Source organism: Condylostylus longicornis, unplaced genomic scaffold (assembly GCF_029603195.1).
Source record: "Condylostylus longicornis isolate FDR11 unplaced genomic scaffold, ASM2960319v2 ptg000016l, whole genome shotgun sequence".
Classification (NCBI taxonomy): domain Eukaryota; kingdom Metazoa; phylum Arthropoda; class Insecta; order Diptera; family Dolichopodidae; genus Condylostylus; species Condylostylus longicornis.
The window spans coordinates 4,876,923-4,893,439 of NW_026577985.1; the positions used below are offsets into that span (position 1 = coordinate 4,876,923).

Here is a 16,517-nt window from a genome sequence, read left to right on the forward strand (position 1 = left end):
ATGTAAATATGTTATGTAGTTTATTCAAAAACAATTTTGTTATGTATTTACTATTTTGGTTTTAGTTGAAAAATATTTTGTTACCTGTAATTTATTATAATGCAATTTGTTATCTGTGATAAGTACCTAGTTTCAAATTTAATTTGTTAATATTTAAACGAAATAAAATAATTTTTGCAAATTTTTTGTATTTAATCGTTTATTTTTCAAACATCCCAAATCACCATGAACATTTCAAATTTATTCGAAAATACGTCATATAAGAATTTATTTCTTAACAAAAAGTGTAATGACCAACTTTGAATACACCGTATGTAAGGTATCACCGTTTCAGGTTACAACACATGGCATTACTCAAGTTCAATCACGGTATAACCATCTCAGGTTACAACACATGCCTAACGAAATTATTTAAGTTTAAACATGTTAAATTTGTAATTGTTGAATAAGCAAATTGTATTTCAACACATTTTTTATGAAATAATTTCTTTCACAGCGAAATTGTTAATTCAATACCTTTTTGTTACGAAACTGTTTTCACATAAAATTTGTCATATTAACAAAAATACTTATATTCCCATAATGTTTAATAATTATTAGCAAGTAAGCAAAATTAAGTTATAAATAAGTTCATTTTAATGTAAAATTTTGAGTCGTAAGCTGATTCTTGACAAATAAATATTTTTTATTTTAAAACGGTTTTGTCTCCGTTAACTGGCGCCCGAGCTAAATTGAAACACGGTTATAATTATCCGGGAAAGCAATAAATTTTTTTTTGTGATAACATAAAAATAAAAAATAAAAAACGGTACTAAAATTAGAGTAAAAGAAAAGTCACCAATTTTGAACAATTGAACTTAATCTTAAAAACAGTGCCTCAAAAAATTAGCAATAATGATTGTTTGTGATCGATTTTGTGCAATTGTGCAGCAACAAGTCAGAAATTCAGCAGACTCATCGGGCAAAAGCCACGCATGCGAACCCACGCCATAGTCGTCTTAATATTGTAAGTTTAAAAATCTTAAAATCAATAATAAAAAGTAATAATAATAAGAAAATTACAAGTGAATTAAATAAAATCAAATAAAATAAATTTTTCAAATAACTAAGCCAAATCAAATAATAACTAAAATATTTTTAAATCAAATTAGTAATTAGAGTAAAAATTAGAGGCAGCGCAGATGCAGCCTTAATTTTCTATAACATTTTCGATGAAGACTGGTCGGAAATTAAACATTGCCTTTCTCTACACTACGCTGATAAAAGGGATCTACGCACCTTAGAACACCAGCTGAGTACATTAGCGCAGGGAAGATCGACCATTGACGAATTCTACGCAAAGGTAAATCATCAGTTCTCCTTCGTACCAGCTTTGAAAGCAATCCAAGGCAGGTTATTATATGGCGAATTGCATACGAGCCTCTGCAATACCCATTAATTTTCCCAAGAGCGATATCTGGGTGGTCACCTGATCTTAAAGATAAAAATGGAAAAAAAGTAACTCAAATAAAATATTATAGATATCAATTGCTTTCAGATTCCAGATTTGTGAAATTAAAGCGCTTAGCGCAAGAATATATTATTGATATGTATTGCACAGCGGAAGAAGAACGTTTGCAGTTTATAAAGCATCATCAGCCATCAACTCTTAGGATATCCACAAGACGAGAAATAGATGAGACAATTGCTGCTGGAACAAGCCTGTAGGGAAAATATATTTGCCAACTACTCACACACATAGTCCAAGATATATGTTGGTTAAGTACTTAACTTCAATGGCAGTAGTTTCGAGGTTGGGTAAACTAAGTTTTTTCTTGACGGTAACATGCAATCCCAATTGGACTGAAATTAAAAAAAGTCTATTACGAGAACAAAATGCCACAGATAGGCCCGATTTGTGTGTTCGAGTATTTCAACTGAAATTGTCAAAATTAATAAGTATGATAAGGAGTGGAAAATTATTTGGCAGCTTAATTTCCCTACAGTATGTTATAGAATTTCAGAAACGTGGGCTCCCCCATGCTCATATTGCATTTAGAGTAGCCGGAGGTGGTCCCGTTAATAGTTGTGATATAGATGCGTTTGTAAGAGCAACAATACCATCAGAAAAGGAAGCCGGTGGTCGTTTAAGAGAATTGGTACGACAACACATGGTACACGGTCCATGTGGCATCGACTATTTGGGATGCCCATGCATGGATAAAGAAAAGAAAATTTGTACCAAAAACTATACAAAACAACTTAACGACGTAACACACATTGATGACAAAGGAATGATCAATTATAAAAGACCAAATTCAGGAGATTTACTTACATTATCCAACGGAAAAACGGTTAATAATCAATGGATTGTCCCATACTGTCCCTCTGTACTACTCTTAATGAACTGTCACTGTAATTTGGAAATTGCCACAACAACTAAAGTTATTAAATATCTTTATAAATATTTGCACAAGGGACCTGATCATGCGTTAGCCTCTGTAATAGAAAACATGAACTCAGAAGATGAAATTGAAAATTATGTAAATTATAGATATATATCTTCATCTAAGGCTTTATGGCGCATTTTTGAATATGATTTGTGCCACTGTCATCCAGCGGTTGTACCACTTCCCATTCATTTGGAAAATGAACAATGCGTCATATTTCGAGCAGGAGAAGAATCAGATGCTGCAAGTAAAGCTTTTTCAAAACTGATGCTATATTTCGGGAGGCCAAGAACTCGTGAATTTGAAAGTTTAAGTTACCTTGACTTTTATGAACAATATAATGTGGAAACGAAAGATCGAAAAAATTCTTTGGTATCAGTAATCAGGCACTAAAATGGAAAACATTTTATTAGCAAGAGGCAGCGTCAATATTGTGTCGCACGAATTGCTTATGTATATCCAACTGCTGGAGAATTATACTTTTTACGCATGCTTATAAATAGAATTCCTTGCTACGGGTACGAAGATTTAAAAACAATTAATGGAGTTACATATGAAACATTCCAAGAAGTAGCAAAAATTCATGGCTTTCTTAATAATATAAATGAATATAAAGAAGCATTAGAGGAAGCACGTAATTTTAAAATGGCACCTGAATTACTCGAATTGTTCACAATAATAATTTTGAACGGGGGACCTGCCAGAGTATTGTGGGATGAATTTAAAACTTACCTATCTGAAGATTTCTCCTTAGGATTCACTCCAGACTTGGCGAATAACAAAGCTCTCTCTGAAATAAGTCGTATGCTCAGATGCCATGGCAGCTCTTTACAAAAAATGGGTTTGCCAGAAATAATTGATGATTCGTCTGAGTTAGGAAGGGAAAGATTACGCTGGTCACGTAAAAATTGCAAGAATTTTGTTAAGCAGTGGGAGCCCAAACTAAACGGTGATCAACTACAAATATATTTTGAAATAATTGACGTAGTGAAGAATCAGCCGGAAAATGGTCGCTCGATATTTATAGACGGCCCAGCTGGGACAGGTAAAACAATCTTACTTACCGTAATAACAGCGAAGCTTAGAAGTATGGGGAAGATTGTTCTTCCTACAGCCACAACCGGGATAGCAGCAATAAATCATGAAGGAGGTATTACAGCGCATTCTATGTTCAAACTTCCGCTCAATATACAAGATGATGCAATAACTTGGGGCGTTACAGTTTCAAGTGAGCGGGCGGAATTAATAAATGAAGCGGATCTTATAATTCTGGATGAAGCACCTATGGCGCATAAAAATTTAGTTCAATGCATTAATCTAGGCCTGCAAGACATTACACTAAAAAAAATTCCATTTGGAGGGAAAATAATTTTGTTAGCGGGGGATTTTCGACAAATTCCTCCAATTGTACCCGGGGCTTCCCCAAAAGAAATTATTTCGTCATCGTTGCGAAGTTCAGCATTATGGCAGAACTTTTCGATATTGACTTTGTTGCACTCAATGCGCGCAGTTCATGATGCAGAATTTTCTGTATTCATACGTAGACTTGGGGAGGGAAGAATTCCATCAGTAAAACAAAATGATGGAGTAGATCTTATAAAACTTCCAAATATTCCATTTGAGACATCCGTTGAGAAATTAATAAGCTTTGTATTTCCTAGAAATATAATTGAAAACTCCAATGAGTGCAGTAAACGAGCGATATTGTCTGGTACTAATGTCTGTATAGGGGAAATAAATAAGAAAGTATTAGAAGTATTGCCAGGAAATCTGTATCATCTATACAGTGTTGACTCTTCACTCCTTCCCCAAAGTACCGACCCAGCGCATCATTTAGGCCCGGAAATCTTAAATTCTGTTACACAACCAGGAGTGCCCGACCATGACTTAGTTTTAAAGAAAGGGGCGTTAATTATTCTTACAAGAACTTTAAACTTCTCTGAGGGATTAGTAAATGGAACCAAATTGATTGTAACTAAAGTTACCAAAATTTTATTGGAAGCCCAAAAACCTTATAGTAACATTAAACATTTAATACCCCGGATCAATTTCAAATTTTCCATAGGGTGCCAAGGTATGGAAATGATACGACGTCAATTTCCGATTAAATTACCTTATGCAATGACTATTAATAAATCACAAGGTCAAACACTTTCTCGCGTAGGAATTGATTTGAGAAATGATGTTTTTTCTCATGGGCAACTATACGTAGCATTGGGTCGAGCCAGAACTAGAGCTGAATTAATGGTTTTGATTCCCCCTGAGCGAATTATAAATGGTACAGCACATACTGTAAATATTGTGTATCAAACATTGGTACTGTAATCCCGTTATTTCACTGGTGCCCACTTTCAAAATGTAAGTTACGCATTTCCAATAGCTTTGTATGTGATTCAGTTTTTATGCTGTAGCTTAGGTTTAGACTTTCATCTCTTAATTATGCAGCTTTTATTTTGATAAACTCATGTCTTAAACTATATTCTTTTGTCATAAGCTCATTAATTTTGATATTATTAAAATTCGTTTAATGTAAGTAACGTGATGTGAATAAATATAAAATATAAAAAAAAGTGAATATTTAAAAAAAAATGAATAAACAAATAGACTAACTTTTTGTGGAGGAAAAATGTTTAATTAATGAGTAAGAAATGTATTATTAATTTAAGAACTTTAAATAAGAAATATAATATATTACGAAATTTAAGCCACGTACTTTTAATTGTAACATACGTTCTTAGTGAAATACGTGGTGTCTTAGTATTAGATCTATAACTTTTCAGATTTCGTTTACCTACCCCTTCTTAACGATTTGTAAACATTAACGGTAAAACCTGTCGAATTTGATGAAAGTTTTTTACGTACGAAAAGTTTAGTCAAATGAAGTTAAATGAAGTAAGTTAAATAATTTAAAAAACTATAATTGAATATTAAAAGTTGATAATAAATTGAATACTTCTAAGTTAATTTTAGTTTCTTTTATAAGATTAGTTTGTAGACAAGGAAATGTATTATAGGTTTAAGATTATTTATATTTATGAGAAACAAACAATAAAATTGGTTATTTGATTTATATTCTGTGTTCTTATTCGTGGGGATTTATGGTATATAGGCTTACTGAGGAAACTGACCATATAAAAAAATCAGTTAACGCGCCAAAAGCGATACCTCTATGGTGGTGTGGAAATTCGCAGGTTTTTCAATATTAATAATGGAAAGTTGTCAAATATAATCGAAAAGAAATGCTCATACTTAAAATTTGAAAAATTATTTACAAAAAATATTAGACCTTAAACAAAGCTAATCATTTATTTAATTATGTGCTCTTTTGTAATTAATTTTAAGAGTGTTTTAAGTTTTATGTTATTAAACATTATGAAAAAAAAACATATCTACATATATGTTCATATATTATTGGTTTATTTTGAACAAAAAAAGGAAGACGCATAACTATTTTCTAAAATCTCACATTTTCAAAAATTTTAAAGCAATAAAATATGTTTTTATAAGATTAGACTTTTGCAGAATAGAACATAATTTGAAAACTACAGACATAAAACTTGCAATGCTTGCAATGCAAGCACACACGACTAGTTTCATATACCCACACCCATAGACTCTTATAATGTACAAGACATCTTAATATTTTTGCGTATGTGTGTATCCAAAGTTTTTTGTTAAGAAAAAAGACTATTCATTTCTTTAGTCCATATATAAATTTCGTGCGGGAAGGCTGTGTCGCTAAGCGATAAAATAATTTATTTGTTGTTTAAAATTTAATTTTAATTTAAATTTAGGGAATAATTATATTAATTTTTTGTGTTATTAGATAAAATGAAGATTTATAATTTATATTAACTAAATTTAGTCTTTTGTTCATAATATTTAGAATAAGACAATGGTGAATTTGAAAAAATAGTACTAAAGTTTATTTAAAAAGAAAAAATGACTTAATAAATTAGTAAGATTCGGTGTACTTTTTAAAGTTTCTATTGTAATCATATTTAAATAAAATATAACAATATATTTGATAACATTCATATAAATAGGTGTTGTGTCATATAAAAGCATCGAGGGTGTTGCGTCGAAAGATGCAGAAGCAATAGTCTACGAGAAAAGGAGAACGTAAATGCTATATTTACATTTACTTTGCCAAAGAACGAGGGCATCGGGGATAAATGTTTACAAGAATTAGGAAAAGCGAATTCGACACCATCGAAGTATTTTTAATTTGTAAGAACTTTGAATTTTATTTTGTTGCCTGTGGCAAATATATTTAATCAATTACTTAGTAATGTTAAGATTCGAACAATTTAAATAAAAATGTAATTTAATCTTTCATAAAAGAAAATTAAAAAATTTTCTGAGTTTAGTTGAATATATTTTTGTCAAAAATTTACTAGTTTTAAGAAAAATTGATTAAAAATTTTATTTTTTTATGTAAATATGTTATGTAGTTTATTCAAAAACAATTTTGTTATGTATTTACTATTTTGGTTTTAGTTGAAAAATATTTTGTTACCTGTAATTTATTATAATGCAATTTGTTATCTGTGATAAGTACCTAGTTTCAAATTTAATTTGTTAATATTTAAACGAAATAAAATAATTTTTGCAAATTTTTTGTATTTAATCGTTTATTTTTCAAACATCCCAAATCACCATGAACATTTCAAATTTATTCGAAAATACGTCATATAAGAATTTATTTCTTAACAAAAAGTGTAATGACCAACTTTGAATACACCGTATGTAAGGTATCACCGTTTCAGGTTACAACACATGGCATTACTCAAGTTCAATCACGGTATAACCATCTCAGGTTACAACACATGCCTAACGAAATTATTTAAGTTTAAACATGTTAAATTTGTAATTGTTGAATAAGCAAATTGTATTTCAACACATTTTTTATGAAATAATTTCTTTCACAGCGAAATTGTTAATTCAATACCTTTTTGTTACGAAACTGTTTTCACATAAAATTTGTCATATTAACAAAAATACTTATATTCCCATAATGTTTAATAATTATTAGCAAGTAAGCAAAATTAAGTTATAAATAAGTTCATTTTAATGTAAAATTTTGAGTCGTAAGCTGATTCTTGACAAATAAATATTTTTTATTTTAAAACGGTTTTGTCTCCGTTAACTGGCGCCCGAGCTAAATTGAAACACGGTTATAATTATCCGGGAAAGCAATAAATTTTTTTTTGTGATAACATAAAAATAAAAAATAAAAAACGGTACTAAAATTAGAGTAAAAGAAAAGTCACCAATTTTGAACAATTGAACTTAATCTTAAAAACAGTGCCTCAAAAAATTAGCAATAATGATTGTTTGTGATCGATTTTGTGCAATTGTCCAGCAACAAGTCAGAAATTCAGCAGACTCATCGGGCAAAAGTCACGCATGCGAACCCACGCCATAGTCGTCATAATATTGTAAGTTTAAAAATCTTAAAATCAATAATAAAAAGTAATAATAATAAGAAAATTACAAGTGAATTAAATAAAATCAAATAAAATAAATTTTTCAAATAACTAAGCCAAATCAAATAATAATTAAAATATTTTTAAATCAAATTAGTAATTAGAGTAAAAATTAGAGGCAGCGCGGATGCAGCCTTAATTTTCTATAACATTTTCGATGAAGACTGGTCGGAAATTAAACATTGCCTTTCTCTACACTACGCTGATAAAAGGGATCTACGCACCTTAGAACACCAGCTGAGTACATTAGCGCAGGGAAGATCGACCATTGACGAATTCTACGCAAAGGTAAATCATCAGTTCTCTTTGATTATAAATAAAATAAAAACAAAAAAGCATTCGAGAGAAACAATCAATGCTCTAGTCGAAGCACAAAGAAACAGAACATTAGACATGTTCATTAGAGGTGTTAATGGAGAACTATCAAGATGCTTAATGCTACAAAAACCACAAACGCTCCCTAAAGCCTATTCAACATGCTTGGAAATGCAAAACTATAGCTACAGAAACTTTAATATATACAAAAGGAATAGCTACAACCCAGTGACAGTCCCAGTAAACAGGATGTCCTACAATAGAGCACATCAAGTTATTTCAACACCACCATAAGCTCAACCAACTTTCTATCAGCAGCAGGCGCAGCAAAAAGTACAACATATAATATGCCATCATCATACAGCAGCGATACCTCCGCCAACACCACCAAAACCCCTCCAGAAAATGGACGTGGATATATCAGTGCAAACGCGACAAGTAAATTACATGAATAGACCAACGAATAATCAAATGGAGCCACATAAAAGACCACTAAGTGTAAACTTCCACCAAGGTAACAAAATTCAAAGGCTTTTCAATGTAGAAACATTTAATGAAGATTCTGAAAGCATCGCCGAAGAATATGACTTCGAACATATAGGATTTCCATGAGGAATCAGGAAAAGAAGAAATTCAGGAAGTAAATTTTATGACGGACGCCTCTCCAGCGTTCCTTACATAGAATATAGAACCAAAGACAACAAAACATTGAAATTTCTCATCGATACAGGTGCAAACAAGAATTTCATTAAATCCGAAATTGCACCAAATGCTAAACCTAATCAGCCTTTCAACATCCGATCAGCTGGAGGAGATATTCGTATCACAAAGAAAATCGGAGGAAAATTTTTTCAAGCAGTAGGAAACAATACTTTTACAGAATTTTTTGTCCTCCCAGGGCTAAAAATATTTGATGGTATCATAGGCGACGACACGTTCAAAAAACTTAATGCAGTAATAGATAGAAAGAAATATAAAAATTCAGTCCAAATATAAAAATTCCACTAAAAACGAAAATATCAGCTTATGCAAACAATATCGAAATCAGAGCAGACCATCTTTCAGAAAAGAAAAAGACAAAACTTTAGCATTAGTAAACCAATACAAGGAATTATTCGGACCTATCAATGATTCGGAAATTATAAAAACAAACGTCGAAGCAGAAATAAAAACGACAACAGACGAAGCAATCTACGTAAAATCATACCCTTATCCAGTGGCTATGCGAACAGAAGTAGAAAAACAAATAAAAAAACTTCTAGAGCACGGCATAATACGACTTTGGAAAAGCCCGTGTAACGCATCTATTTGGATAGTGGAAAAGAAATTAGATTCGTCTGGAGAGAAAAAATACAGAATGGTCGTGGATTTTAAAAAACTAAACACAATAACTACAGCCGATACCTATCCTATTTCAGACATTTCTAACACGATTTCACGAACTCGATCTTCACAACACTCGATCTAACATCAGGATTCCACCGAATACGAATGAAAAAGGAAGATCTCAAAAAAACAGCGTTTTTAACTTTAAATGGGAAGCATGAGTTCACCAGATAACCGTGTGACCTAAAGAATTCCCCGGCAATCTTCCGGATGATCGACGGCGTCTTAAAAGAATTTATAGGTAAAATATGTTATGTCTACATAGAGGACATAATCATATTTGGTAGCGAAACAGAAGACCAACACTTGGACAACGTCAGAAAAATATTCTCAAAGCTGCAGAAAGCCAATTTACGTGTTAACCTAAACAAGAGTGAATTCCTAAAAGAAGAAACGGAATTTCTGGGATACATCATAAAGAACAAAGGAATTAAGCCAAACTCAGCTAAACTCGCAGCTATAAAACAAATAAAAGCGCCTCCGAATTTAAAAGAACTGAAAGGATTTCTTGGTCTTACCTCTTATTATAGACGCTTCATAAGAGATTTCGCGAAGATAGCCGAGCCCCTCACAAATCTTACTAAAGAGGAAAATACCCAAATTAGTGCAAGGCAATCACAAAAAGTGCAAATAAAATTGAACAAAGAACAATTTGAAGCATTTCATACTCTAAAAAAAGTATTGTCATCATCAGAATTGCGCATATTATCCGACTTCAGCAAACCTTTCTTGCTTACAACGGACGCATCAAATCATGCCATATGCGCCGTCCTCTCAAAAGGTGAAGTAAATAAAGACAAACCAATAATCTAGATCTAAATATTTCTAGATCTTTAAATAAGACGGAAGAGAACTATACTACAAACGAGAAAGAGATGCTCGCCATCGTTTGGGCACTCGAAAAATTAAGGAATTATCTTTATGGCGCAAAACAAGTCAACATACTAACTGATCATCAGCCGCTAACATTCGCGCTAGGAAATAACAATAATAATTCCAAACAAAAAAGATGGAAAGCACGGTTGGAGGAATATAATTACAAACTTATTTTTACACCAGGATGCACGAACAAAGTCGCCGACGCCTTATCAAGACTGCCCACTGAAGTAAACGTAATATCAACATCAACACGCGAGACAATCCACAGTGCGTACGAAAACAGCACCAACTTAATTCCACATGTTGAAGCTCCATTAAATGTATTCAAGAATCAAATAATTATCGCACAAGGCAAAGAATGTGAATATTATGAAATGCCACATGCAACATATCATCGGCATTATATCAGTATACCAAATATAAACAAACAGAATCTGATGAAAATACTAAAAGAAAAATTACAACCAACTATAACAAACGGAATTAAAATCCCAGAACAGTTAATTCAACGCTTACAAGAACTTTATACAAAACATTTGTCAAACTATAAAATTAGAATCTCGCAGAAAATGGTACAAGATATTGGTAGAGAAGAAAATATTTATTCAATTATACAAGAAACACACAAGAGGGCTCACAGAAACTACAGAGAAAATAAAAAATAAATCCTAGAGAAGTACTACTTTTCGAACATGACATCACGGATTAAAAACTTCACTAAAACATGCGAAGTATGTAACATCAACAAATACGACATACATCCCAATAAACCGGAATTACAATCATTACCCATACCAGCATATCCAACAGAAATAGTTCGAATAGACATTATCGAGACAAAAAATGAAAATTTCATCAGTTGCATAGATAAATCTTCAAAATTTACAAAATTTTTTCACATAAATCCGTACTTAATATCAGGGACAAGCTAAATAAAATTATACACTACTACATTATACGGGGCCGTAGAACGTGTGCAATCAACAATAATTGAAATTTTAAGATGTCTCACCAACGAGTATAAAGAACTATCCCTTAAAGAATTAGTAAACATAGCAGTAGACAGATATAATAACACATTTGACAGAGTGAGACGAAAGAAACCTACTAATATATTTTTCGGTAGATCCGAGCAAATCAACTATCAAGGGCTAGTAGACTTGAAAGAAAAAATAAATGAGGACCTCGTAGAACGCATTAGAACAAATCAAAAGACTAAAATAAGTCCTGAGAATCAAAAAAGAAATAAACCGAAAAACTATAAGAAAGGTGAAATCGTTTTCACAGCAATTCAAGGGAAAACGAAACCAAAAATTTATAAAAGAAACCGTAGCAAAAGACAACAAAGTGACAATAGCTACTACATCAGGAAGAAGAGTGCACAAGTCACAAATCAAAAACATTAACTAATTAAAATTTTTTTAACAACTTTCAGCTTCAGATTATGGGCAATAAGTCAACCTTTCAACCTATACAAATATGACACTCCGATAATAGCCATGGAGTTTGAATTGACCTCTCAGAGAGTAAAGTTCAATTTTTGAAGGCAAACAAAAGAAAAATAATTAAAAATATATAGAAGTTGTTTCAACAAAAATTTCTTAAGCTTAAAATAATTTGATTAAAACCAAACCGATATTTCATATTTTTATGATTTTAATAAACTATAAAATTGTAATAATATAATAAAAATTAATTGAAGATTCCCACGTGTGTGGGATTTCTCGCTATTATTATTTTAATAGTGAGAAAGAGACTATTGTGAGTAAAAGACATAATGATGATCAAATCACCAATATAAATAATAAAGTGGGTAAAATGGCTGAAACAAATAAAGATGACAATAATTTATACAATATAAAAGGAAATATAGTGCAAAACTGAACAAGTTCTGATAATATTGCATCAGAAACAGATATTGAAGCGCTTATTGATAGTTTGAAAAATAAAAATAATTCAAAATTCATCAATAATAACAATAATAATAAAAATAATAATAATAACAACAATATTAATAATGAAAAGGAAAGTGACAAAACTGATAATAATCAAAATATTGCAAATAAAAATAAAGAAAAATTAAATAAATGTACTCCGATTCTTGTATATAATCAAGAATCACGGGATTTAACCTAAATAGTTAGTTTTGCATGTAAATATGATAAAGAAAAATATAAAATTAGACGCATAAACAAAAATCTTCATGTGGTTAACATAGTTGATATTGACAACTATAGGGCAGTACTGGCAGTGCTAATAAGAGGTAATTGTCCATATTATACTTGGCAACCAAAAATTGATAAGCTCCAAACAATGTTGTTAAAAGGTTTGGATTTAAGTTTCAATGCTAATGAGATCTTTGAGGAATTAAACTCTTACAAAATTAATAATATTGAGGTGGTAAAAGTTTCAAATTTTAAAAGTAAATATAAAAAGTCAGATTCGGGCGAGAATTTGACTCTGCCCTTCTTTTTAGTTCAATTTTCCGCTTCCTCTACATTGGGGGCTTTAAAAGAAGTAACTACACTATTCGGTTTAGGTGTACGATGGGAAAAACTAAAAAAAACTTCAATAACGCAATGTTTTAATTGTCAGAAACTAGGGCATACGGCATCCTGCTGTAATCTTCCATATCGCTGTGTCAAATGCAATTTGAATAATAAACCTAAGGAATGTCCCCTGGGCAGGGTTACTAACGACAAGCTTTATTGTCAACTGTGTAAAAAGACTGGTCACCCTTCCTCGTATAGAAGTTGTCCAGTACACATCGCTTACATACAAAAAATTAAGGCATACAAAAAATTACATACAAAAGGGATTTTCCAACTACAGAAAGTCGAAAACAAGCGGATTCTACTACTCAAGCAAACCATATTTCAAATAAAAGAAATGTTTCTTACAGTGATACATTGAAATCTTCGGCAAATGCCACTAAGAATTTAGTGGATTTCCAACAATCAATAATAAAAAGTATAAGTATAAGTATATAAGAACTATCAGCATTAGTTACAGCTCAATCTAAACAAATAGGAAATTTATATAATATGTTAGGATTTGATATTAACGATGGGTTCAAATTAAAATAATAAGTATTAACATAAATTCTTTAATTAAAATCGAGCGAAGATTATATTTAAAAAGTTTTCTAGACTCTGAAAACCCTGATGTCGTTTTACTAAATGAAACAAGATTGTGTCCTAAAATCAAAATTAAATTTAGTAATTATGAATTTATCAGAAATGATAATAAAGCTAATAAAGGTAGAGGTACAGCTATACTTCTTAGAAATAATATTAAGTATGATAGAATAAGAAATATTGGTATTGATTCAAATAAAACAATCGAGATGACTGGCATAATTATTAAGTGTAGTGATCGTAAAAATCTTATTATTATATGTGCTTATGCGGCTCCAAAAAAAGGAAATGTCCCGGACACTTTTATTGAGGATTTGGAAAGAATACTGCAAACTTGTAAAATTTCAAACCGTCAAGAAAATTTTCTTGTTCTTGCTGGTGATCTGAATACTAAGCATAGTAACTGGGGCAACATATCAGATTATGCGAGAGGTATTAAATTTAAGAATTGGTATGAAAGCATTAACATTCAACATAGATCAAATCTTTTTGCTACAATTTCACCATCATATCCAAGAAAAAATTCATATTTGGATTTATGCTTAATTGACTCACGTTTGTCCGTTTTCAAGAATAATCAGAACTCGATAAAATGTCTAAGAAATATAAACTATATGAGCGATCACACTGCTGTTGAAATTATTATTAAAAAACCAAATAATGACTTCATGAAATTTTTACCGAGAAGTAAAAATATCAAATATGAATATCAAAATACGAATTGGCTAAAATTTCAAAAACATTTTGAAAAGATTTATACAGGATTGCCACAATATTGTAATAATATTGGGGATAAATTCGACATAAATAAAATTACTGTGCCAACCAACATAAATTTGAACAATGATGAAATCGATCAATATATTTCAAATATGGACAAGTTTATAAATTTTGTGATCGAGAAAAACGTACCTCACTCAAAGGACATCGATTTCTCAACGCCATATCTATCACCAATAGTTAAAAAACTGCAAAAACAAAAGAGTAGATTAATAACAAGATTAAATAATGGCCGCAGAAATTTTGCAATTTCGACACAAGAAATAAATATCATTAAGTCCTTAATTAAAAATACAAATAATTTAATAGATCAAATCATTAAATTATATAAATAATTATTGGAAAAATAAGTTATTAAAAATTAAAAAATCAAATGCGTATCCGAATATTAACAAAATTTAAAAAAAAAATACAACAACTGAAATTCGAAACCTAATTCTAAGTTCATCACACCAACCACAATTACAACAATTGCAAATTAATTTTGACACAATACCTAAAGACAACAATAATAATTATTTAATACAATATCCAGAACATAAAGTTAATTTAATTGCTTCTCACTTTGTTACTACTACTACACAAAAAATAATTTCACCAATTCAAAATCAAATAAACAATAAAATAGAATATATTGAGAGAGAAATTAGCAATTTTAATACAATAACAAATTTCTCTGATCAGAATAAATCCGACTCTCCTGAAGATATGCAATATTTTATTAATATAGAAATTTTAGAAAAATTATTTAGAAAAACATTCTTATTTTGACACTTATACTGTTCAGACGTGTATAAGGATACTAGTGAAAAAAAAAACAAAACAACAAAAAAGCTACAAAATTAATAAAAAAAAAAAAGAAACGTGGCGAGGAAAAAAAAGGTTTTTTATAACTTATTTTTTTATTTTATAATAACGAAGAGAAATATAAAGACAGTTACTAGCCGAGTATTCCTGTGCTGATTGCATCCTGTATGCAATCATGCCCTCAAAAAAGGAAAAACAAGAGAATCTCTTAAAGGTTCAATAAATGAAAAAATTTGCGACCTTCTTGACAAAAATGATTTCCCAAGAAAATAGCCTAAAAAAAGAAATCGACAAACTTAAAGAAGAAAATAAGGAACATAAACAACTATTGCAGAAATTTACATCAAAACCTTCTACATCAAAACAAAACGAAAATTATTTTTCGTCATTAATGGACTTGACAAATGATGAAGAAGACGTAAATAATGTAGACATCATCGAAGAAAGAAATGCTGAAGACCCTTATGGACTAAGAAAACCTACCAACATAAATAATGAAAACAAAAAAACTTCTAAAACTCAAACACATACAGCACCACAATTGATTTCACCTGAAAAACCAAAAAAAAAACAACGAAAAAATGCCACCAATTAATTTATTTAACACCGAAATAAATAAATTAAAAAATTTCATCAAAAATAAATTAAATGTATTGAATTTTTTGATTAAAGAACACAACGACAAACATGCTACACTATTTACATTTGATATAGAAGATTTTAACAAAATTCGTGATTTACTCCAAAAAGCCAACATCGATTATTACACATACACTCCAAATCCTGAAAAAAAATTACTTATATACTAAAAGGATTGAATAATTCATATACTCCAGAACAAATCCTAGAGCTTTTGAAAAAATGTGAAACACAAAACACGAAATTTGAAAAAGTAACAAGATTGACAACAAAATATTCCATAAAAAACTACATAAAATTACCCCATTACATAGTACAAGCAGCACCAGGAAGCTTAAAAAACGAAATAGAAAAAATACGTGGTATCGACTATCAAGTAGTACGATGGGAAAAAATAAATAAACAAACTATACTACAATGTACCAGATGCCAGCGATTTTCCCATTCAGCTGCCAACTGCTCAATGCAATTCCGATGCGTCAAATGTGGAAAAAACCATTCAATTGGACAATGTTCAATCACCCCAGAAGATGCAAAAGAAAAATTATATTGCATCCTATGTGAAAAAAATGGTCACCCTGCTTCTTATAGAAATTGCCCCATGTATAAAAAAAAACTTGAAATGCACGAAAAATTAATACAAAATATACAACAAA

General features: G+C 30.5%; 2 protein-coding genes across 2 annotated transcripts; both read left to right on the forward strand.

The window, feature by feature from the left end:
• Positions 1–1,940: 1,940 nt before the first annotated feature.
• LOC129605962 (uncharacterized) lies at positions 1,941–2,822 on the forward strand. The gene has a single exon (XM_055515999.1). It carries the CDS (start codon positions 1,941–1,943, stop codon positions 2,820–2,822), a length of 882 nt encoding a protein of 293 aa, XP_055371974.1.
• A 96-nt stretch (positions 2,823–2,918) lies between these two features.
• Positions 2,919–4,754, forward strand: LOC129605963 (ATP-dependent DNA helicase pif1-like). Its single transcript, XM_055516000.1, has one exon. It carries the CDS (start codon positions 2,919–2,921, stop codon positions 4,752–4,754), a length of 1,836 nt encoding a protein of 611 aa, XP_055371975.1.
• Positions 4,755–16,517: the final 11,763 nt, after the last annotated feature.